The 26939-nt window shown below is 39.7% G+C and overlaps 1 protein-coding gene across 1 annotated transcript in view; it reads left to right on the top strand.

Moving 5' to 3' along the window:
• Positions 1-26939, top strand: part of ninaC (STKc_myosinIII_N_like and MYSc_Myo21 domain-containing protein ninaC) — a 373628-nt gene that overhangs the window by 29161 nt on the left and 317528 nt on the right. Inside the window, exon 2 of the mRNA XM_068227259.1 lies at positions 12190-12327. Within this exon, the coding sequence (XP_068083360.1) occupies positions 12207-12327 (121 nt within the window). The 5' untranslated portion in view covers positions 12190-12206. The remainder of the gene's footprint in view (positions 1-12189; positions 12328-26939) is intronic.

Here is a 26939-nt window from a genome sequence, read left to right as displayed (position 1 = left end):
AATCCACCAAACCACGGTAACAATTATTATTATTATTATTATTATTATTATTATTATTATTATTATTATTATTATTATTATTATTATTATTATTATTATTATTATTATTATTATTATTATTATTATTATTATTATTAAACGTTCCTTGTTATCTGGTCAATATGGTGAAGCGATTCCCGAGACAATAAATGATCGTACGTTAAAGTCAATATCAAGAAAAACCTTATGACGAATCTTCCTATTTTACGCGTATGTTTAAAGAAAAGTGCAGCGAAGGCTTGGTTACGATTCTTGGTAGTTCGGCCACTGTATAAACATTGTCAAATATATATTGACTGGTCAGTGGTGAACAGTAACAATGGTCATAACGAACTGAGAGTAGATAGTGGGAAAGTGACTATTTACAACATTCTTGACTCAGGTTATAAACTCCAATCAATTTACCATGATCTGGAACGAGGAGAACTCTGTAGTTATTGCTCCAGGTCAACATTCGTATCCATTAAATATAATTTATGATGTGTATGCAGAAGAGTTGTTCTTACCAAGTACTCAATATGGATTAGCCAGCACCGACCAAGTGACTGTGCGGTCACGTAGCTATGAACTTGCATTCTGGAGATAGTGGGTTCGGACCCGATAGTCAGAAGCCCTGAAGATGGTTTTCCGTGTTTCGCATTTTCACACCAGGCAAATGCTGGGGCTGTACCTTAATTAAGACCACGGCCGCTTCCTTCCTACTCGTAGCTCTTTCCTATCCCATCATCGCCGTAAGATCTATCCGTGTCGGTGCGACGTGAAAGTAAGATTGTGAAAGAAAGGAGAAATGTAGTTTAGGTCCGATGTATGTGTGACTCCGTACTTGAAGGCCACCAGTGAAATACGTCACAGTGATCGTAGAGGAGATGCCTGATCACTTATTATAGGCTACATGTCCATGAACATTTTGATTCTACGTCTAAAAGAAGGCGTGTTATGATGTATTCAGAACTATGTACGTATTAATCGATGATTGGAAATCGTGTATTCTTGGATGAATGTGTAGAAATGAATTTGTCGTTTCTAATACCCAATCAAAATTCAGTCATTTTTGGGCGAATTATAAGAATGACTTGTTTTCGATGATGAGATAGGATGGTAAGCCGACTGTATTTTTGATGAATGGAACTCAGAAGCCGTATTTAATGTGGATGTTGTACAAACCGAATGAGTACTATAAAGTCAGTGGTGTAAGTGACTTTGAAAATTTAAATGAAAAAGCAAAACCATGTGAAAATCTCAACTTGTTTATTATTTCTGACAACAAAACACGAGGGCCTGAATCGCGGGAACCGGAACAGTTGGATCTGCTCTTATTCGTCAGACGATCCTCTCTCCCGGGGATCAGTCGAGGACGTTCTGAGGGCCACAGGTTGCAGCACGCTCACGACCTCTGGTGGCAAGACGGTTGAAATACCCACGTCACAGTTTTCGTCTTTTTCTTCTCTATCATATCTAGGTCGAATAATCAATAAAAAAAGCTTAAATGATGGGCTGTATTTAAAGATTCCACGTATTCTCTTTATACATACGACGTGGTTTCCACACAGCATCCTTTGTTACAACAATGTGTTAGTTATAAGTGAAATTAATATGACTGTTACCCGACACTACAAGTGGTAAATGCAAACTCGTGTCCTCATACCGGGGTGGTGCAGCTCTTTTCAGGCACACCCCAACAGAGGTGAGCTGCATGTACCATTTCAACTACAAACCAGCCCTCCTGCCATTATTAAATCTCCGGCAGTACCAGGAATCGAACCCGGGCTCCCGAGGACGGCATCTAATAACACTGACCGTTACGCTACGGAGGTGGACACTGCAAGTGGTGGGACTTTGTATATGCTCTTCTAGTGCTTTCAAGAACAGCTAAAGATGTAACAGCCTGAAAGGAACTATTCCCATAGATATATTCCATAGCCAAAAAGAGGCAGCAAACTTTATTTCCGTAAGTGCCCGTAATTAATCCAGATCATAGATATGCCGTATACGTTACTTATATTTCACCTTAAGTTGGTGCAACATCAGTTTGAACATTTATCTATTGTCTTCATTTTAGGGCTGTCCGACTCGTTGGCTGAACGGTCAGCTTACTGGCCTTCGGTTCACAGGGTCCCGGGTTCGATTCCCGCCCGGGTCGGGGATTTTAACCGTAATTGGTTACATCCAATGGCACGAGGGCTGTGTGTATGTGTTGTTATCATCATCATTTCGTCCTCATCACGACGCGCAGGTCGCCTACGGGACTCAAATAGAAAGACCTGCAGCTGGCGAGCCAAACCCGTCCTGGGATATCCCGGCACTAAAAGCCATGCGACATTTCATTTTAGGGCTAAGGCGAATACGTCAATGGTCCACATGTGTTAGTTTTATGTCGATGTTCCGTATCATATATCTGCCACAATACATTAAAACAAATTTGAGAAAATAATATTTTTGTTTCACAGCCATTATTTTCTAGTTGCTTTACGTCGCACCGACACAGATAGGTCTTATAGCGGCGATGGGACAGGGAAGGGCTAGGAGTGGAAAGGAAGCGGCCGTGGCCTTAATTAAGGTACAGCCCCAGCATTTGCCTGGTGTGAAAATGGGAAACCACGGAAAACCATTTTCAAGGCTGCCGACAGTGGGGTTCGAACCTACTATCTCCCGAATACTGGATACTGGCCGCACTTAAGGGACTGCAGCTATCGAGCTCGGTGCTAATAAAAATTGAATAATGTAATCCCGGTGAATGGAATACATAGAATTCTCAATATGTAAGTGGCAAAATATAATTCCTTCTTCCGTTAAATTTACGAAGTACAAGTAACGAATTTTGGCTGAAACAAGAAATATGTCATTAAATGATCAGACGGCCAGGAAAATTCATCCTGAGAAAAAATAATTCTTAAACGATGTGGTCATAACTGAGTGTGCATATGAAATATAATTCCTTGTCGAGTCCTACATTGATATAACTCACATGTCTTAGTAAATTGTATTAGTTTAACAGATAGACAAAACTTAATTTGCGAATTATACACTACTTATGTAATAGTACTAGAATGAGGCAATAATAATCACACGACGCTACTGTACAGGGTAGTAAATATTCGGGGGTAGATAATACCAGCGCTGTAGTCTCACAGGGTATACTCTAACACAAGGCATGATAAATCCCAGATGCAAGACACCCTGGCGTTTAAAATTAGTGGGTTACAGAGAGTTGTAACAAACACCCTTGAATTTCGTATACATCAGGCATATCCCTTGGGATATGGGTTCAATATAGAATACATTTTATGATGACAAAGAAGAGATACATATTTGAATGCACTAGTTTGAAAATCTGAATGTGCTTACAGAGTAGTTTTTCTACTGGATCTACTTCCATTTACTAAAAACAAACCAAGGTGTCTGTGTTCATTTTTTATCACACATTTAAATTCGTGAATGATTCAGAACGGTAGTTTTGCAGCCACGTCTTCATATATTTGTCAGGCTTAAATCGGTCAACAGACTGGTGAGGCATTTGAATGTATTAACATAAGGCTGGAGACGTAAACAACGAATAATGGTGACCTGAAATAAGTGATGGCTGATAATGTTAGTCATCTAGTTGAACCCTCGATGTTCACGATTACGAGCGTAACCGAAGAGTTTAAACTCACTGACAGAATGATGAAATGAAGCAGAAAAGAAGCCAAAGTAGAAAGTATACCCAAGAGATCAGAAGGCATACGATGTATACCCACATATACTCTCGAATACAGCCCTGGATAGTACACTCCAAAACAGCACAAAAAATCCCTCTGAACATATGCCCTACGATCGTTTACGAGTTACAGACTTTCCAACTTTGTACGGGAATTATTGGTAATAGCCTTACTGGCATACCCAACGTCAAGTATTTGCCACCATGTTTGTGTATCTGCAAGAAAACTGCATTCTAATACAAAAAGTCCTTGAAAGGTCCACCATGCGCCTGAACACGCCACCTTATTGCTTGTTGGACACGTTCGACCACTCCAGGTATCGATAGTCACTTTGTTCCATGCAGTGGTGAAGTACTGCAATGTCCTTAACGGCATGTCTGACTCCAAACTTAATCCTAAATACGAAAAACACGCCCCACCCCCCACCATTCCATCTAATAACTCGAACAAGCGTAGTTCTTAAACGATCGACCGTAAGGAATATGGACGTTTTGTGTTTTAGGGTATACTATCCACCCCCAGATTACTTCCCACATTGAGAATATACTATGTTAGGGTGACCAGATTTTCAAAATCAAAATACGGGACACAAATTGAAAGTTGACACAAATCTATATTTTGTATAAGCATTCGTTTTTACTAAATCTATATAGCCTTCTTATGGCAGATTTAAATTAATATTCTGTTAAAATAAGTAGGTCATGATATAATATAATAAATACTTTGTTTATGCTTCAACTAGATCATCATCGTACATTTTTGTTAAAGACCATACTAAAATGAACATTAATATATATTTAACCATTTAATGGCGTAATATTTGTTTTAAAAATGTAATATTTTCCCTTGAATTACTAACCGAGTAAATATTTCATTGTTATTATTGTTATTATATTCCTTTATCTTTGAAAAAAATATACACCAGCGTCTCTTCGCATTCACCTTGCCCTATATCTCAACCAAGCAGCATGGTTTTCTACCAGGTGGCTCTTGTCTAACAAACCTGGCCACTCTGCATAGCTTTGCATCACATGCCATTGCAGATAAATCACAGCTGGATATCTGCTACGTAGACATTTTGAAAGCTTTCGATTCTGTAGACCATACTCTATTGCTCCATAAACTCTCCGAACGATTTAATATGCATGGCAGTCTGCTGACCCTTCTTGCTGGCTTCCTACATAACCGTTGGCAGAGAGTGGTAATATCACGCACTTCATCCTCATGGTTACCAGTCACCTCCGGTGTCCCACAAGGCAGTGCTCTTGGCCCCTCGCTGAGTTCCTTGTTTATTGACGATCTGCTGTCCGAACTCAACGAAACAGCGAATATCCTACTTTTTTGCTGACGACTGCGTGATATTTAGGGAGATCAGGAATTCGTCAGATGCAGCTCTGCTACAGTCCTCACTTAATGCCCTCTCGAACTGGTGCCGTACTTGGAAACTTATCCCCAATCCTCACAAAACCATAACACTACGTAAATCTCCTCTACCACGATTTTAAAAGCATGATGAGGAAAATGGCAATACGATACTTCCCTGCTGGCATGCAGTCAGAGACGTTGCCATGGTAACCTGTAGGTTCGTTGTCGGTCTGTCGGTCACTCAATGCAGAGCATGATACCCGCAGAAAATAGTAAATTTCTCCGCCATTTGAAGAGTAAGGTAAATTATGAACACAACGAAAGTTGTTTATAAGTAAGATGCGTTTCACATACGGTCCACGGAGTTTACAGAAAATCAATAGTATAAGAGGAAATGGATAATAGTATAAGAGAAAATGGAGGAAAACCTATAAACCCCCCGTCTATTCAAAGATTTTAATATGATATGCATATCGAAACCTTCCTCTGGATGAGTATAATCTAAATATGAAGTTTGGTTGAGATCTATCCAGCCGTTTCGCCGTGATGGTGGAACAAACAGACAGACAAACAAACAGACACGAAAAATAAAAACCGCCGATTCGGTTTTGAGTTGACCTAAAACGGATAAATATCTGAAAAAATGGGAAAACAAACGAAATTACAGATAGCGGAGCCCCTACAACTTTATTTATAGGGCCTATAGATTATTCTCAATATATATTTGTTAAATTTGTTCTATCGAAAGTACATGTTATATCCGTTATTATATGCTGTATACGTATGTATCGTACAACGGTAAATAATGGAGATGCTTACGAAATTTTGGATTTTGAATCTAAGTCCCGTGGAACACTTCGTGCATGTCACCTCAAGTTGGGTTAACGGAAAGAAATAAAGAGCCATTTTACAGTTTTTGATCAACAAATAATAAGGGAGGTTATCATCAGCGATGGGTTTCATGAGCATTCAGCCACAGTGCCACTCCAGTGGTTAGAGAAACAACAATATGTAACAGAGAAGCAAAGAGAATTTCGCACAACTTCGGAACAGGAACTTCACCGTACAATAAACTCTGTAATCCTCCTCATTCTTCTCGACTTTCTTCATCTTTATTGCAATTCACGTTACGTTCACGTTTTAAATGCTGTGCAAAAAGTTTGAATACTGGCATGTAAATTCGCATAAATTCATGAAAAACATCTGTATTCCATTACAAATTCCTGTGCGAACAACGGGTACAAATGCTAGTTATGAATATCTCTTATCATAGCCGGTACGACAACAATGTATAAGATATAAATGATCGACAATTTCACTCTCTATAACTTCAGTTATGTAGTATTTATCGATAGGACCACTAACAACATAGGTATGTCAGAATTAAATGTTAGGCCTTCCCTTAAACTACCATTTCACTCAGAGTAAATAAAAATGTTTATAGCCTAGATTGTAGTGTCTCATTCTTTGACTTTACTTGCCGATTAAATTCCCTTCAGCCATTTTCTCGTGATGCGCGTATATACATATGTACAGAGACGACGGAAAATTTAAAAATGCATGTCCTTGTTACTGGGAACACAACCGATACAGAAATATCATTCTTTTTTAAATTCTGAATAATGAACAGACAAAACTCTTATTTTATATACCATATATGTTGATAGATATAGATAGATAAGTAGATAGATTAAAACACTCGACCATCATGTTATGACTGCAGTCTGATAACACTGCAAAGATTTGCAAAAGCAAATCCCACATGTAATATCTTATTCAGTTGGATATTTTCAGCGGCAAGAGTTTTATCTGGCGAATTATTTGTTCTGTTACAGAACAGAGTTGCTTCGACTAACGGTGACCACGGCGTTACCATGGCTTTGTCGCTCTGCGTTCGGGAGGTGGTGGGCGGCTCTCAACGTCCGCTGTCCTGAGAAGGGTTTTCCATTCTCTTTACAAACTCGAACGCCGAGAGAGTCCCTAGTATAGGTGACCACACCTCACATCACCTCAACTCATCTCATCTCCTGGCCCGAGAAAGGGTGTTACCCTCTAGCAGAACCACCTTTCACATAAGCCTTTGAAATACGTGTGAATCAGTTCCTTCATTCCACTGTTACAGATACCTCCACTACATTAATCCATTGATTGAATCATGGCTCAGAAATGATATAATGGATGCAGAAATATAATCACGGAACTGGAGTGTGTATCGGAGAGATAGGATAGGAATGGTAGGAGGAGGAGTATTCATTCTGGTGAAAGAAGAATTTGTAAGCTACGAAAAAGTTAAGGATGAAAAACATTAAATTCTGGGTATAAGGCTCATCTCTAAGGAAGGAATTAAAAATTAGGACTATTAGGCAATACCATATGGCTGATAAAACAGGCATGAGGGAGTTTCTAAAAAGTAACTATGATCGCTGGAAAACTGGAGTGTACAGACCGGGAAAGCGTAGCGCTCACGCTGAGTCAGAATTTTTTTATAAGATAATCAGCTATGCGGGAAACGATAAGGAAAGGAACGTGATTGCAACGGATGATCTCAATTTACCAGGTGTCAATTGGTAAGGTAATGCGAACGACAGGAAGCATGAACAACAAACGGCAAATAAGTTAATATGGGAAGGGCACCTGATTCAGAAAGTGATGGAACCAACTAGAGGGAAGAATATTTTGGATGTGGTACTGATAAAACCAGATGAGCTCTATAGAGAAACCGAAGTAATAGATGGTATTAGTGATCACGAAGCTGTTTTTGTCGTAGTTAAAAATAAATGTTAAAGAAAGCAAGGTATTAAAATTAGGCCTATTAGGCAGTACCATATGGCTGATAAAACAGGCATGAGGGAGTTTCTAATAAGTAACTATGATCGCTGGAAAATGGTAAATAAAAATGTAAACAGACTCTGGGATGGGTTTAAAGCAATTGTTGAGGAATGTGAAAATAGGTTTGTACCTTTAAAGGTGGTAATGAATGGTAAAGATTCACTATATTATAACAGAGAAGTAAAGAGACTAAGAAGGAGGTTCAGGTTGGAACGAAATAGAGTTAGAAATGGTTATGGAAGTAAGGAGAAATTGAAGTTGAAGTTGAATCTAGCAAAGAAGTCAGCTAGGATAACATGATGGCAAGCATAATTGGTGGTCATACAAAGTTTAGTGTATAGGTACTTTAAGGCAGAAACTGGTTCAAAGAAGGACATTCCAGGAATCATTAATGAACAAGGGGAATGTGTTTGCGAGGATCTTCAAAAGGCAGAAGTATTCAGTCAGCAGTATGTAAAGATTATTGGTTACAAGGATAATGTCCAGATAGGGGAGGTGACTAATACTAAAGAAGTATTAAAATTTACCTATGATAACAATGACATTTACAGTAAGATAGAAAAGTTGAAAACTAGAAAAGCAGCTGGAATTGATAAGATTTCTGGGGATATACTAAAAGCAATGGGTTGGGATATAGTACCATATCTGAAACACTTATTTGACTATTGTTTGGTTGAAGGAGCTATACCAAATCAATGGAGATTTGCTATAGTAGCCCCTGTATATAAAGGAAATGGTGATAGACATAAAGCTGAAAATTACAGGCCAGTCAGTTTGACATGCATTGTATGTAAGCTTTGGGAAAGCATTCTTTCTGATTACATAAGACATGTTTGCGAAATTAATAACTGGTTTGACAGAAGGCAGTTTGGATTTAGGAAAGGTTATTCCACTGAAGCTCAGCTTGTAGGATTTCAGCAAGATATAGCAGATATCCTGGATTCAGGAGGTCAATTGGACTGTATTGTGATTGACCCATCTAAGGCACCTGATAGGGTAGATCACGGGAGACTACTGGCAAAACTGAGTGCAATTGGACTAGAAAAAACAGTGACTGAATGGGTGGCTATATTTCTAGAAAACAGAACTCAGAGAATGAGAGTAGGCAAAGCGTTATCTGACGCTGTAATAATTAAGAGGGGAATTCCTCAAGGCAGTATTATTGGACCTTTTTTTTTTTTGTATATATCAATGATATGTGTAAAGAAATGGAATCAGAGATAAGGCTTTTCGCAGATGATGTTATTCTGTACAGAGTAATAAATAAGTTGCAAGATTGTAAGCGGCTTCAGGGTGACCTCGATAGTGTTGTGAGATGGACGGTGGGCAATGGTATGATGATAAACGGGGTTAAAAGTCAGGTTGTGAGTTTCGCAAATAGGAAAAGTTTTAATTACTGTGTTGATGGGGTGAAAGTTCCTTTTGGGGATCATTGTAAGTACCTAGATGTTAATATAAGAAAAGACCTGCATTGGGGTAATCACATAAATATGATTGTTAATAAAGGGTACAGATCTATGCACATGGTTATGAGGGCATTTAGGGGTTGTAGTAAGGATGTAAAGGAGAGGGCATATAAGTCTCTGGTAAGACCCCAACTAGAGTATGGTTCCAGTGCATGGGACCCTCACCAGGATTACTTGATTCAAGAACTGGAAAAAAATCCAAAGAAAAGCAGCTCGATTTGTTCTGGGTGATTTCCGACAAAATAGTAGTGTTACAAAAATGTTCCAAAGTTTGGGCTGGGAAGACTTGGGAGAAAGGAGACGAGCTGCTCGATTAAGTGGTATGTTCCGAGCTGTCAGTGGAGAGATGGTGTGGGAGGAGATCAGTAGACGAATAAGTTTGAGTGGTGTCTTTAAAAGTAGGAAAGATCACAATATGAAGATAAAGTTGAAATTCAAGAGGACAAATTGGGGCGAAAATTTCGTTTATAGGAAGGGGAGTTAGAGATTGGAATAACTTACTAACGGAAATGTTCAATAATTTTCCAATTTCTTTGCGATCATTTAAGAAAAAGCTAGGAAAACAACAGATAGGGAATCTGCCACCTGGGCGACTGCCCTAAATGCAGATCAGTAGTGATTGATTGGTATACAACTGTCAATTAATTCACTTCTGATCCTGTATGTGCTTTCCAACAAAAACTGACCAAAACTGTTTTCAAATATTGCTGACATTCTAGCAGAAAACTTTCTCCCTACACGCATCTGGAAACAGCATTTTACAAATATCGCCATACTTCTTCGTTTATCTGTGCACTTTTCTCATACTACAACCATTATCATAAGTTGACAATACATCCCTAGATACAGCATGAAGAAACTTGCTATATCTCAAGCGCATGACATAATGGTCTGCATTTTCTTGTACTACCTCGTAGTAATAACATGTTTTTATCACTTAGCTCACTCTGTATACTAGCATTCACTTCAATATGGCACTTCATGACATCATCATGAGTCAGTAGAAAGTTTGCTGCATTAAATTCACAATCACTGTCATCAGAAGCAGAAAGCACTGTTGGCACTGCAAACTTTTGTTGCATCAGTCTTACCTCCCCTTGCTCTAATGAATGAAAAAATTTCAATGCAATCCTGTGTGATCCTCCTTTTTAACACATAACGGAAATCATAATAGTTTTGCAACTCTAACCACAATAGTTACAAAACCGAAAAATTGTCCACCCAACAATGAAATGCAAAACGGATTGTCTGTAGTTCCTCAATACATTTTTTCACCCCAAAGTACCTAGGGGTAACGCTGGACCGCTCTCTCACTTTCAGAAAACACTGTTCCAACATCAAACATAAAGTCAGTGCCAGAAACGACATCCTGAGGAAGCTGAGAGGTACAAACTGGGGTGCAAGGGCACAAGTTCTTGGAACCACTGCATTGGCTCTGTGTTACTCTGCTGCAGAATACGCATCCTCTGTGTGGTATAGATCATCCCACGCCAAGACTGTGGACCCTGCCCTGAATGAAACTTGTATATTAATCACAGGATGCCTGAAACCTACCCCTGTTGAGAAGCTACACTGTCTTGCTGGCATTGCACCTCCAAGTATTCGTCGAGAAATCGCTGCTGATCAAGAACGACTGAAGATTGAGAACGTTGAAGCTCACCCGCTGTTTGGTCATCATCAATCTCAATCTAGTCTGAAATCCAGGAAAAGTTTCCTCCAGACATCAAAGCCCTTGAAAGGACCACCAGATAAGGCAAGACTTTCCTTGTGGAAATCTAAGCAGCAAGAATGGATGGAGCCGCGTGAACATCTTCCGGCTGGTTACAATGAAGACTGGAGTGTTTGGAGGTCCCTTAACCGATTAAGAACTGGTGTCGGCAGGGCTATGTCCTCACTTAAGTTATGGGGCTTCACATCAGAGGACAGCAAGTGCGACTGCGGTGAAGAACAAACAGTAATCCACATGTATAAATATCCTCTCTGCCCATTTTCATGTTCAGAGCAAGATTTAATGCTTGCTGATGACAATGCCATAGGTGTGGCCCAGTTTTGGAAAAACACCATCTAGATGTATAGTAAATTTGGTGAATTTTATTTTGTTTGTCCATTTTTCTAAGTTTTGTAAATAGTCTAATTATCACTTTATTTTAACTGTATGATTAAGTATGCTTCTGACACGAGTAAATAAATAAATCGCAAATTTCATCAACAAGCTTTTTCATATGCCTCCAGTCATTACTTAAAGGTCTCCTGTACACTTTGGTGTTACTGAGAGTGAAAGAATCAAAAATATCAGATATATCATGTCAGCTGACGGCAATAGCAAGCGTAGTTATCTGCGCGAACCGCTGGATGTCTCACACAAGTGATGTCACCAATTTCTCGCAGGAGTTTCCACTATTATCATATTCAGCTATTTGGTATTAGCTAAGGCGTATTGCTTAATGATATAAGGATAATATGATCTGAATCAGAGCAGACCTCAGAGCTAGCTGCAAACAGAGGTTTATGCGGACGTTTAGCTCACTCACAGAGACATACTCTGGAGGCTGAGAAGCCTGACAATCCATAAAGTAATATGTATATTATCTTCAAAACATCTGACATTGGCATGCAAGGACAATTATAGGATATGGAATGTAGATCAGGGAACATGTTTTATTTAACAAGTAGGGCGCTGTCAGTGAAATTGGTGTGTATCACTTCCTAATTTTTTGACTCAGAAACATGAATACTTTTGTCAAATGTCCCTTTCCCAAAGCAAGGATTTATGAATTCATTCTTGATTACAGATCACTGATCGAGTAACATGGCCGGGAGTGAACTGAAGCTGGAGAATCTCCCCGACCCCGGGGACCGCTATCAGATTGCCGAGAAGTTAGGTACGGGGGTTTACAGCGAGGTGTACGCTGCCACAGACTCACAAGCCGGTGAGTACCATACAGTAGAATTCTATTGTTGTTCGTAATGACAGCTGAAATCTGTGGTGGTGGTTACTTTCTAGGATCTACAGCGAGGTGTACATTGCCGCAGACTCACAGGCTGATGAGTAACACAAAACTGTGGTGTTGTTTGTAGTGACAGCTACTACACCCTGTGCCGTCATCGTCAGCTACGAACTGGCCGAGAAGATAGATTCTAGAAGGTGTTCGCTGCCATTTATTCACAGGCTGGTGAATGGTTTGGCACTCTATAATTGTTTGTAATGACAGCTCCTGGGATCAACGCTGACATAACATCCTAACGCCTGAAGTCCTCTTGAAAGAACACCAAGTTCAAACATTCGAATCCCCCGTAAATAGCAAACATTGAGTATATGTCTGTGTTTGAATTTTTGGTAGATTTATCTGCCTTCCTGTGGCATGATTCTCACTTCCTTGTTTCCTACCAAAACCCAGAGAGGTAAAGATAAGGCGGAGCCCTCAGAGTTCACGTCGTTTAATGTCAAGAGCTCAAGCAAGTTTATTTTTCTGTTAATAACAAGTATTTCCTAATGATTAAATGATTGAAATAATAACCATAGTCTGTGTCAAATGGGAAGCGTCTTGGCCTCTAGAGGCTACTCAGGCTACTCCAACCAAACGGCTGCTATTTTGTCGCGTTATCCCTTCCTCTTAAAAACGACCGAAATGGAACCTGCTTCCCATTTGGCGCAGACTATAGAAGGTGCCTAACTAAGAAACTGTTCTGTATACGTCTATGGTGGACCCCAAGTTGGCATAAGGAATAGTTGTGTATGTGTTCTTACACAATTCTACTTCAGGTCACAGGCAAGATATCGGTCATACGATTATTATAATTTAGTTCAAAACAATTCAAAAACTTCCTAAATCAAAATCAAATATATCTCTAAAAATTAAAAATCTACATCCGTCAGTATGAAATAGAACTGCTAGAGAGAAGGATTTTTCTAAGTAGCATGAAAGCGACTACAATAAAGAATTCGTGTCAGGGGAGAGTGAATTCATCATCATCATCATCATCTGTTTACCCTAAAGGTTCGGTTTTTCCCTCGGACTTAGCGAGGGATCCCACCTCTACCGCCTCAAGGGCAGTGTCCTGGAGCTTCAGACTCTTGGTCGGGGGATACAACTGGGGAGTATGACCAGTACCTCGCCCAGGCGGAGGGATGGGAAGATTGGAAGGGATAGGCAAGGAAGAGGGAAGGAAGCGGCCGTGGCCTTAAGTTAAGTACCATCCCGGCATTCGCCTGGAGGAGAAGTGGGAAACCACGGGAAACCACTTCCAGGATGGCTGAGGTGGGAATCGAACCCACCTCTACTCAGTTGACCTCCCGAGGCTGAGTGGACCCCGTTCCAGCCCTCGTACCACTTTTCAAATTTCGTGGCAGAGCCGGGAATCGAACCCGGGCCTCCGGGGGTGGCAGCTAATTACGCTAACCACTACACCACAGAGGCGGACGGAGAGTGAATTTTGTGATGAAAGTGATTAAGTGACAAGTATAATTTATCTGAAAATAATTTTAGTGACGAAAATGATTTAACTTTTAACCCTGGAGGAAAGGATGGCATACAAGTACAAAATGCGTCGTGATATTGGTCAAACATTTCTAATATACCCATAAATCAAGATGGCGCGTGCTGTGTGTGTTGTGTAGGAGAGCTCTGTGTTCCCAGCCTGAATTAGCAAGATAATTAGCAGACAGGTTCGGCGAGTGTGTGTCAGTAATTACACCAGACAGCTGACGTCTAGTTCTAGTAAAAACATGTCCATAAAAAGTGTAAATAAGCGTGTGTCGGACTTTGAAACAAAGTTTGTTAAACGGATGGATGAGTTCCAAGCTCGCTTGGAACAGTTGATATCAGCCACTGCCAGCAGGGCCGCCAACACTAACGACCGCGCCGATGAAAATCTGTCTTCGCTCTGTTCCGAGTTCAAAGACTTTCGCCAGTACATCTCGGCGGAAATTTCTTATGTAAAGGAGGAGTTACTAGTTGTTCAACAGCGTCTTGACCAGCACGAAGCCAGGGCTGACGAAGCCGAACAATACAGTAGACGGAACTGTCTACTCATACACGGGGTGAAAGAAGAACCGGCTGAGAATGTCTATGCCAAAGTGACAGAGACAGTAAAATCTTACCTACAAGTGGAATTATCGACGGATGACATCGATCGCTGTCATAGATTGGGACCTCTACGCAGATCAGCTGCGGAAGTTGTGACCTCGGGAAACAGGCCGATTATAGTCAAATTCGTCCGGTTTCATGTTCGCGATCGTGTCTGGCGCGCTAAGAAGCTCTTCAAAGGCACCAAACTATTGGTGACGGAGTCATTGACTGCTTCTAGAAAAGATCTGTTAAATCGAGCCCGAGACCAGCTCGGAGTGCGTAACGTTTGGACCCAGGAAGGAAGAATCGTAGTTCTAGGCAAAAACAAAAACAAATTCACTGTGACCACTAAAGCGGAACTAAATGCTGTTATTTCAGGGCTAGGTGATTAGTAGAATACGTGACTCATGGATTTACGTTTTAATTATAAGTGGTTTTATTATAAGTTTAGTGTGAGTGAATGTTTGAATGATTCAAATGGCTTACGTAGGCAAGAGGAAACCATGGTAAGTTGCCCTCTGTTTATTTTTGATTATGGCTAACACAGGTAATAACGTAGCTTTCTCCCTGGGCAGGGTAAACAACCTTCACCTTGATACTGAACCCTCCCACCCTTTTCTTTCCCTGACCCCCTCTCACCCCGCCCTCAGTCACCTGGAGAGAGAATTCTCGTCCTTTCCCCGCTCATTATTGTGTGCCCATGTCAATGCTCAGTCTATAATTGCCCATCACACTGAGCTGAAAGCTATTTTTGAAGGAAGCATGGTAAATGTTGTAGCAATTAGTGAGAGTTGGATGAAGGACTCGGTCCCTCTGAACTCGGTAAATATAGAAGGATTTAATGCAGTTTTTCACAATAGACCGAACCGCCGTGGAGGAGGAGTAGCTCTATACTACAAAAACAATTTAAGGGGGGTTATGACTGAAATTTGTGGAATTTATGTCGAAAAATCACTTTTTGAGTTTTGTGCTTAAAAATTAGCTCCATGTTTTCTCTATCAGAAAATGTTATAAATTTCCTTCCAGCGCCATTTTTAAACCTCCCAGCGGCTATTTAAAGGGAGAGCGCGTGGGATTTAATGTCCGGTCCACGCCCTCTTTCTACTGAGACGCCACAGTCTTCGTTGTTGTTGAGTTGTTTGTTCGGAATTTTGAATATTGCGCGAAACATTTCCCTCTGAGGACGACAGACACTCAGCTACGCAGTCTCCTTTCATTTGTTTACTACGTAGTCAAAATAAATACTAAAATAAGAGAAATAATTTACTAGTCCAGCAAAGGGAACTAAAAATGTGTTGCAAAACAAGAGTAGATTTATTTGAGCCACACAAGTGTATTTTCAAGGTTGCATATTTTCTCTTCTATCTTTGTTTACATTTTTCAGTTAGTATTTATTTACATCGCGTTGTGGACGCATGTTCTTGTTTTAATTTGTATACATTTTGCTCGAGAAATCTTATTCCTGAGTGATAAAATTATTTATCCAGTGAAAAGCAGTACCTAAGTTCATTTTACTGTGTATATATAGTGTTAATATTTTAAATTCAGTGTATATAACGAGATAGTGCTTTGTTTCGAGTGTATTGGTAGTTATATACTTTGTTAGGTTAGGCAAACATCCTGTGTTATGATGGATAAAGGGCCCAGAACTTCTTATAGGTCAGAAAAGAAACGCCCTTCTAGGAGAAGTCTGGCTGCAAAATTGAGATATTCAGCAAGGAAATGTCAGGAGGTAAAGCCATGTACAGCTCCATTTAGGCCTAGTGAGGAGGTTCCTGTTTCTAGTACCTTACCACCTCCAGTTATTACTGTTTCAGAAAGAAAAATCGACTCATTTTCTGATTCTTACCCTACCTCTAAATGTTCTAATGTTGCGCCTGTAAATTACACCTTAGTACATAGTGATGTGTGGAGTGAACTTGTGAAAGAACTACTATGTGGTGAGTGTCGAACCAAGTCAATTTTCATTCAATTTAGAGAAAGCCATGGTTTTTCCTCTAAAATTATTGTTAAATGCAGAAATTGTGATTATGTTTCTGCAAATCTATATAGTTCTCCAAGAGTGAAAAATAATAATTCACAGAGGCCTGCTTTTCATGTCAACAATGCTATGGTTGAGACATTTAGCACTCTAGGTAAGGGTCAACGAGGGTTGGAAAAGTTCTCAGTTGGTATGGGCATGAACACTTTAGGACCTAGGCCTTTTTCAGCCCACCTGAAACTTTTAATTGATGAGGGAAAATTAATGAGGAAAGAAGTACTAGATATGGCTGCACAAGTTGTACGCAGTTCACATGGAGCTAATGACAATGAAATATTAGATATTTGTGTATCATATGATGCGAGCTGGCATAAACGTGGTCACACATCCAACTATGGAGTAGGGTTTGCTATTGACATTCAGACTGGTATTGTGCTAGATTACCATGTGCTGTCAAAGTACTGTCAGAAGTGTGTGGTAGCTGAAAGGGACTTGGGAAAACATAGTTCAGAATTTGATATATGGTATGAAGGTCATAACAATTCTAGTGAGTGTGAAAAGAATTATTGTGGGTCCTCCAATGCTATGGAAAAAGATATTGGAGAGATTCTGTGGAGGAGGTCACTTGGCAAGGGGTTCCGCTACACTACCATGTTGTCAGATGGGGATGCTAAGACTCATGTTCATTTAAATCAGATTCAAGTATATGGACCAGGTATCACCATAGTAAAGGAAGAGTGCATTAATCATGTATCAAAACGCCTTGGCACTGCTCTTCGCAATACTGTTAGAGATTGGAAGGCAAAGGGTGAAACACTAGGTGGGCGGAAAGAGGGCAGCTTGACGGAAACCACCATGACCAAGCTTGGGCATTATTTCAGACATGCCATAGTCAACAACATCCCAGATGTGGCTAAAATGAAGAGGGCAATTTATTCTACCCTTAGACATTGCATGTCAACAGATCTCAACCCTCAGCATATAACTTGCCCCAAAGGTGTCGATTCTTGGTGCTTCTTTAATAGACAGCAGGCAGAGGGGAAACCAGTTGACAGTCATAGTCGAATGACTTGCAAGCTTAGGCCATCTGTTGTGACCAAGATTGCACCAGTATATCAGCGACTGGCTTCAGATGAAATGTTGCGACGTTGTTGTGCTGGTAAGACCCAGAATGCCAACGAGTCACTTCACAGCATGGTTTGGTCTAAGTGTCCGAAGGAAGTATTTATTTCCAAGTCAAAACTTGAACTAGGTATACTCAGGGCAGTCTCAGAGTTCAACATGGGACACTACAAGACAGCTGAGACACTTCATACCATCAGGAATTCACTTCTTTCTTCAACCACCCAGTCATTGTGTAAATCACAAGACAACCGTCGTGTAGCTCGGAGCAGGATGAGGACCAGTGAACAACACAAAAAGGAGAGAAAACATCACAAACTGGTAAAAATATCAACAGAAGAAAGATTTAGGAGGTCTGAAGGTGCAACGTATGCTGCAGGACAGTTCTAAAGTGAGTTGATTTTCTTATGCATTTTTCTCACATTTGTTTTTTCTCATGTATTTGTGTCTTAAAAATGCTCCTTGCGACACAATTGTGACCTGAAATGAATGAAACTTGGTGAGTCTACTCTTATATGTGCTAGGATGGGAAGTTATCATAGGTTTTGACATGGACTGGTTTTTTCTATTGATTTCCTGATGTAGAATTTGGGTCATGCTGTGAATTTTTAAATAAAAAATTTAATGAAGATTTCAGAATTTCTGGAAGGAAAACTATAACTCTGATAACAAAACCGTTTATAACTTTTGTTTCTGTATGCAAGAGCTACATTTCAGCAAATTTTTAGCTTCATCAGACAAAAACTTCATCGCAAGGGACTTTTCCGCATGAGTGCATTTTAAATGACAAAAAAAATAATAACTTCAGAACCAAGGTACATACACAGCTAAAATTTAGTACAGGGTCTAACTGTATTACAATACATGTGTACATAAAATTTGGTTCCAATAGCATGTAAATTGTAGAAGTTTTCAAATTCAGTCATAACTCCCCTTAACGGGGAAGATTATGCAAACTTCGACATTATCTACTGACACCTTAACTGAATATATGTTTGTAGAACTATCTGTTGATAAGACTAAAGTACTGATTGGAGTTGTTTACAAACCACCAAAAGCAGGAAACTTCACCGACTTCGAAGAAAATTTACTAAGACTCGTACCTACCTACGAACACGTACTCATATTTGGCGACTTTAACACAAACCTGTTATTAGACTCCGTTGAATCATATCGTTTACAGAACATATTTACCTCTTGTAACATGTCAGTGTTGCCACTTAACCCCACTCACCACGTGCACACGGCTAACGGATCCTCACACACTCCAGTAGATTTACTTATCACAAACAATCCTCAGAAAATACTGAAACACGGACAAACTTCTGTACCTGGTATATCATACCACGATCTCATATATTTAGCTTATTCTTTGAAAGTTCCCAAAACAAAGCCGAAGTGGATAACCTATAGAGACATGAAAAAGTTAAATCCTCTACAATTGATACAAGATGCTAATCTCTGCCCGTGGGACGAAATACTGTACTTGACTGACAATGACGAAAAAGTAAAGAGGTTTAACACATTATTGTTGGGATTGTATAACAAACACGTACCTAAACGTACTGCTAGTGTGACTCGCAAAGCTGCTACATGGTTATCAAATGACATTAAGTCCGCAATGGCTGAACGAGATGCACTACACAGATGTTACAAGCAGACATTATCAACTGAAGATTTTGAAAAGTACCGTGTGCTTAGAAATAAAGTTAAACAAATAATCAGAAACAAAAAATATGCGTACTTCCAACAATTAGCCAGTAACTTGAACACAAAAAGTACCTGGAAACAACTCAGATCCGTAGGTATTGGGAGGCAAACTACAAACTCCAATACGCATGACATAAATCCAGATGAATTAAATGCCCACTTTACTAGAGAAATAGTTAATACCCACCCTCATATTATACAAACAACAATAAATTCTCTCCAATCTACTCCGTTGCCACAACGGCCTTTGTTCAAATTTCGTAAAGTAAATGAAAACGATGTAAGAAGAAAACTAACATCAATCAAATCGCGAGCAATCGGAGTGGACGACATCCCGATATCCTTCGTCGTTACCTTGATAGATGTAGTACTGCCAATTTTAACCCGCATATGTAACTCATGTCTTTCGGAAGGGTACTTCCCAACTGTTTGGAAGGATGCCTTAATTTTCCCAGTACCAAAAAGAATCTCTAGCAAATTCTCCATCTGACTATCGACCTGTCTGTATACTTTCTTCACTTTCGAAAGTCTTAGAAAAACTCATGCATGAACAACTGCTCCAATATTTGATGCACCATTCGTTACTTGATCACCTGCAATCTGGATTTAAAAAAGGACATAGTACATCTACTGCCCTTCTAAAAATTACGGATGACGTAAGAAAAGCAATGGACGAACGTAAAGTGACCGTGCTCATTCTCCTAGACTTCAGCAGTGCTTTTAACACGATCAGTACGGACATATTAATAGCGAAATTGCATTCCTTCCATCTTAGCCACGCTGCTCTCAAATTGTTCGCTTCCTACCTCCATAACCGACGACAGTGTGTTGTCATGAATGATAAGAGAACGGAGTGGAAGTACAAAGTTAATGGTGTGCCACAAGGTTCTATACTCGGCCCCCTGTTATTTATTTTATATTTGAATGACATCTCTTCTAAGTTGAAAAACTGCAACTACCATCTCTATGCCGACGACCTTCAAATTTACTGCCACACAAAAGTGAATGACATAAATGCAGCTATTGAAAATATGAACCGAAACTTAGAGCAGATCAGCTGTTATGCAGCTGAGAATTCTCTCTCCATCAACCCAACGAAAACACAAGCTATCATACTAGGGCAGAGAAAACTGTTTGCCCATCTACACAGTCTACAAATTCCAGTCATTCAACTAAATGGCGTTGCTATTCCACTCTGTAAATCAGTAAAAAGCCTTGGAGTCACTATAAATGTAACTTTAAACTGGGATGAGCATGTCACTAACGTATGCCGGAAAGTTCACTCATCACTTCATCCCCTTAAGATTCACCAGACCGTAATACCTCTCAACTTAAAAATAAAACTGGTTCAAACATTGATACTTCCAATTTTTAACTATTGTGATGTTGTGTTGCTGGATGCTACCAGTGAACAAAATAGGAAATTGCAGAGAGCTTTAAACTCCTGCATTAGATTTATCTTTTCATTGAATTTTGCCTCGAATGTATCCCCTTTTTATGCACGACTTTCTTGGTTAAAGGTAGAGCAGCAGAGGAATCACCATGTATCAACCCTTATCTATCGACTCTTGACTGAAAATATACCTGAATATCTCTCCAGTAATTTCCGTTTTCTATCCTCCTTTCATGACCGTGACACGCGATCTGGGTCAACAATTGCAATACCTCCACATCATACATCTACCTACAGTAATTCTTTCCTTGTGTCGGGCGCTAGAATATGGAATGCTTTACCCCCTGAAATTAGAAATTGTTCCTCATTAATTACCTTCAAAAGACATTCTAAAGATTTCCTCTGGAATACGTAGGCTATATCATGTAGTTATGTGTGAATGTGTGAGTGAATATCTGGAGTAAATAGTTCCCAAAAGTTTACATAAATTACTGTTATATTTTATGAATTCCACCTAGAGTAGTTAATATTGAATTTATTTATTATTTTTCTAATTTTAGACTTATGATGTAATCTTTTAGTTTTAGACTATATTAAGTTATATTACTATTATATTATATACACTGTGTTAAGTTAGAATATTAAGTTTGGATTCAGTATATAGCCGCATAATGTGGTTAAGTGTAAGAGAGGGCCAAGAGCCCTAACTTCGCCACAAATAAAGACATCAATAAATAAATAAATAAATAAAATAAATATACCATTACGAAATAACTATACTCCGGTTCACTAGTAAGGTTTGATTGCCAGTTACTGAACATTCAGTCGTTGTTCTGTGCCTGAAATAGCTTTGTAAACACTATGTTGCACCGTGTGTTTCACATACATTCAACTCAGGTGGCCTAAAGTAACGAATGTTTCGTAGAAGTAGATTTTCAATCCAAACTCCAGATGTACCAACAATCTCTCAGATTCAACAGTGTTCGCCTCCGTAGCGTAACGGTTAGTGCTATTAGCTGCCGTCCTTGGAGGCCGAAGTTCGATTCCCGATACTGTCAGAAATTTAAGAATGACAGGAGGGCTGATATGTGGTTAAAATGGCACATGCAACTCACCTCTACTGGGGACGTGTCTGAAAAGAGCTGCACTACCTCAGGATGAGGACACGAGTTTACTAGCTTCACCAATGCAGTGGAATAGTCTTCTCTTACTAAAGGCCATATTAGAAGCAAACGAGTCTTTCTACGACTTTTTTTCCTAATGGCTTCACGTCGCACCGACACAGATAGGTCTTATGGTGACGATGGGATAGGAAAGGGCTATGAGTTGGAAGGAAGCGTCCGTGGCCTTCATTAAGGTACAACCCCAGCATTTGCCTGGTGTGAAAATGGGGAAACCACGGAAAACCATCTTCAGGGCTGCCGACAGTGGGATTCGAACCCACTATCTCCCGGATGCAAGCTCACAGCCGCGCACCTCTAACCGCATGGCCAACTCGCCCGGTCTTTCTACGACTCACTAGATGGAAGTTAAAGCATATGTCTTATGGATGATGTACTTCCTCTTTAAAAAACAACAATCACCACCACCACAACCACCATTCTATGGCTGAGGCTCATCTGAAAATTTGCCTTACGAAATTACAAATTACCGTCACAAAACGTGTGATGGAAGTGCAACCTATTAACCGTGCAGGCTGCGAGATAAGGTATGCATGGATGGCCAGACAACGTTACCTAGCAACCGTGCAGGCTCTCATATGGCTGGCGGCCATCTGGAATTAGCAACCATTGAGTAATGGCCATGACCGAGAGACATAGTTATAATCATTTTTGATTTTCGCAAAAGGAAACGTTTTTTTCATGTTTTCACGAGAGGAGAGGTATATTTTTGACGTTACGACTTCGCTCACGGTAGAGCACTAGTAAAAGTCTCGGTTGCAAGGGTTTTTATTCGAATAGAGTAGGGGGTTTATAGAAACGAGTTGTTGGATACCCTGTTCGTGTATAAACTGATTTATATTTGTGGGGCACACGCATGACGTAATTTACGCAATTTTACCTGGCAACAGAGATGCTCTAGTAGGAAGAATTAGGGCAGCAAGTGAAAGTGTCACACTTTTCATGTTTTCGAGGGCGCAAGAAAGTGTTATGATGTGTATACTGCTTTGAAGAACAAGGGTACTATATTTTGAACATATTTACTAAATAAAGTGGTACTGCACAGTAACTAACTGCACTGTTTATGTTTTTCTTCTTAACGTTACAGCTCATACAAATAGTGGAAAACACTCACATATGCATAAGGGGAATAGCACGGCGGGGAAGAGAGGTGCTATAGAAGGGGGACAAATACTTGTTGACAAGTATTTTTAACCATATTTATTTATCAAATATGACCAATTACAATTTGTTTGCTGTTACAAAGACATGTTGTAACTTTAATACGAACTGGATTATCTTCCCTATGTTAAATACATTTTACTTGTTATCGATTTGCATTGATCTGTTTGAAACACCTACGAAGTGGATACAAACTAGTTTCACAGATTAATCTACACAAGAACCTTATTATACTGTGTTTTAATTTCTCTCTGTTGAGGATTTAGAGTCTGTAATGTGTTCTAATTTTTGTTGCACTTTCTCAATTCCTGTAACAAAACCAAATAAAAAACACTAACAACAAAATACTACTTATCACACAGCACTTAGATAATTTCCACAAACTTCGTTGACTCGAGGAGCAACAAACTTCCATCTTGTTCTCTTCGGGTATGCACTGCAAAGCTCCTTGTCCAGCTGTCCTTCAGAGGCCATTATAAAATGGGCAGTGTGTTCAAATATCCAGAGTGTAGAATTATGTTTTGTCCTTGGAGCAAATGAGGTAATCGAGTCTTATGAACTGGTCCTCTCTATTGAGTGTGAAGTTCATCTGTTGAAGAAATGCTTGTGCATGCATATACACCGGTCGGACCCTTACACAAGTGGTGTGAAGTATTGAGTCAATGTGAGCAGGAATCCGACTCAGTCATTTGTATTCGATATAGCCGTTCCTTTGTTAGTACTGCACCCTGGTGGGGGTGTCAGCTGCGTCATTCAATTGCAATTATTTTTATTAAGGAATATATTTCATATTCACACGCAATAATATCTTCCAATATAAACTGTAAGTACTGGCCAGTTCGGAAGGTATTGTGAAACCACCACAGACTGCTGTCTCAACTAGAGACTAGGAAACACAATGGCCAGTAGAATTAGTTTTCTCAGAAATTGTTCCCAAGTTGGGAAGAGAAAGGGGTGGTTATTTCCGAGTCAACGGAAAATCCACAAGCTGCGGGCAAAGTGATAGTTAGAACAACGAAAATACGGCGGGCAAGATTCCTGGAAATGACGTCAGGGAAATACCAGAGTGGCAGCCGTGGATGGAGCAAACAGTTGGTACTTAAAGAAAAAATATGAAACTTCACACTCCCGCGTAGTTATGGACCAAAAAATTCGCCGGGGAAAAGCAGTCACGCCAACTTCATATTGTAGGAGGCACTATAAAATGTATTTGTTTTTTGCTACTTGCTTTACGTCGCACAGACACAGATAATTCTTATGGCGACGACGGGAAAGGAAAGGGCTAGGAGTGGGAAGGAAGCGGCCGTGGCCTTAATTAAGGTACAGCCCCAGCATTTGCCTGGTGTGAAAATAGGAAACCACGGAAAACCATTTTCAGGGCTGCCGACAGTGGAGTTCGAACCTACTATTTCCAGAATACTTAAGCGACTGCATGGATTACATTTATAGAAGAAAACTGATTATAAATTCGAGATAATGAGAAATTTAGAAGCCTAACCAAATATTAAAAGTTATTAATTGATGAAGATTGACTGTCTTAATTCTGAGAATTCAATGACACTATTCGCTGATTGGCTAAAGGCATGGGACGCTACAAACGGCGCGAATTCGCCCGCCCAGAATACAGGAGCTAAATTCATAATTATATTAATCACCAGTGAACGAATTTAGTTGAGATTTGGCATAGAGGCTATAATAATATAATTACTACAGTGGGTCCCAAGTTTAAGTTACTGGAAGGTCTGCATATAGTCAAATGGGGATAATCGAACTGTTCACTCTAAGGTGACTTCTCGTGAACTCGGAGAGGGGATGAGATTCACATAAATTGAAGGTCAGGGCAACGGAAGATACTCACTTGTAGATTTTTGTTGGAGCTGTTACTACGCCAGTGCGCATAAACACTTGTAAAATATTGTTTGAGCTGTTACTACGTTAGTTAGCACAAGTGATCCTGTATGTGAATTAGTACGCGCTACGGACCTGAACATTCAATTATCAGGAGTTCGAACATTTACGGAAATAACTACTGTAAATCTAAACCTACGGGTAGGAGTGAGATATTTTATTTCAGGAACGCGAGAACGGTCGCGGGTGTTCGGCATAATCACCAGTGAACAGTCGATTACAAACTGATACCTGGTCAGGGATGCGAAAGTAAGACGGGAGAAACGCGGACAGATACGGAAGTGCCAGGGTTGAATCACGAATGCGCGCTGGACCGTTGAAGGTGATACCGATGTATCTCATGTTCCTTAGTGCCGGGGAAGGAATGATGAATGTATGTTTACATTAAGCGGGCTAGATAAAAAGCCATCAGTGTAAAAATTCCTGTGTTAGAATTAGAGTGTAAAATCTTCAAAGTGTTCATTTGTATTAGTTTTCTAAAATTTAAAATGTATAATATTGAAAAGGGTAAAGGATTACCTCTACTTGCTGACATGGAGACTAGCAGTATGGCGGGCTAAACTGGACGTAGCCTGTGTTCCTCGTCCAGTTTAGCAAACTACAAGGCTGAGATGAATACCCTATCAATATAAATGTGTAGATTGCTAACGTTAACGGAAGGGGATCATATTCTTTCATTGTGGTAACTTGATTGTTAAACGAGCCGCTTCCCGGGTCGTTAAATTCAGATATAGATAGACAAAGGGACAAATTAATATGTAAATAATTATATCAAGCACTCATAATATTTTTTATTATTTAGTAGAGTAGATTAGGGTTGATTTTCTTTGTTAAAGTGATTGAAGTGTTCGTGATTGTAGAGGAGCACGTTTCATGTAAAGGTAAATTGATATCGTCGCTTCACCGGTAAAAGGTTGTAATCCACAAAGCTCTTCCTATCGATTATTCTCCTTAAGACTCGTCACACCTCCATGCCACATATGGTTATGCAGTCCATCAGAACAAATTTTGTTGTGTTCATTTTCCTATGCCCATGTGTAAAGGAAAATTAACCTTACTGTACCGTACTATACGAATGTATGCTTGCGTTACGTACTTACGCACTCCTATTGTATAATGCATGTTAGGTTCATTTTCGGTTACTCGTCGGCATAGAAAAACGAACACAACGGACATTGTTCTGATGGGCTGCATATCCATACGTGGCTGGGAGGCGTGGCCAGTCTTAAGGAGAATAATCGATAGGAAGAGGTTTGTGGATTACAACCTTTTACCGGTGAAGCGACGATATTCATTTTAGAAGTGCTCCAATGTGTTTGTCTGACTTAGGTCAGTTATCGTAAACTTTATACATATTAAGGCATGTTGTAAGATTATCCAGAGGTAGAGGGTTGCCAGTGAATTTAAATGTTGTGAGACTAGAATGAAGTCCGTTGGTTCGTCTGTAAATATCAATGATTATGTGTGTCAGAAAGTTTCGCCAGTGGATCAAAATATTAATAATCAGTAGAAGTATCGGAGTGATAAATGAACACGTGTAGTGTCTAAGTGAGTGTTTAATAATAATGCTTTGTGAAAAAGCACGGACCTGGTTTTATAGAATGATCGCAAGTTAAAGTAATTTAAGTGTGGAGATAACATGTGGCGTGGATGACTTCAATTCGGGCAGAAAATTTTATTTTAACATTAATTGTTGATTTAACTTTTTTGGACTCCATAATAATCATAATAATTTGTTTAGAAGCGATAGAGGCACGAGTATATGATGGTCACGCTATGTTGAAGGCCCAGAGTGGTTTAAGCCCATTTTTTATTTCGGAATCTGGGTGGAACAAAAATCCGGCATGAGGTCAAATTGAGTAATACGGTTTTTGATGAAGAAAGAGATGAATCCCGAGGTCTACGTCGATATTATATGCCAATTCCGGTGTTATGAGTGGCAGAAGAGTCCACGCACCAAGGATTAATTAATTAATGAAATGTTTTGAAGAGTTCCAGTGGAATAAATGGACTTCAA

The sequence above is a fragment of the Anabrus simplex genome, chromosome 4 (assembly GCF_040414725.1).
Source record: "Anabrus simplex isolate iqAnaSimp1 chromosome 4, ASM4041472v1, whole genome shotgun sequence".
Taxonomy (NCBI): Eukaryota; Metazoa; Arthropoda; class Insecta; order Orthoptera; family Tettigoniidae; genus Anabrus; species Anabrus simplex.
The sequence above is the reverse complement of the archived record's forward strand: the minus strand, read 5'-3'. Positions and strand labels throughout refer to the sequence as shown.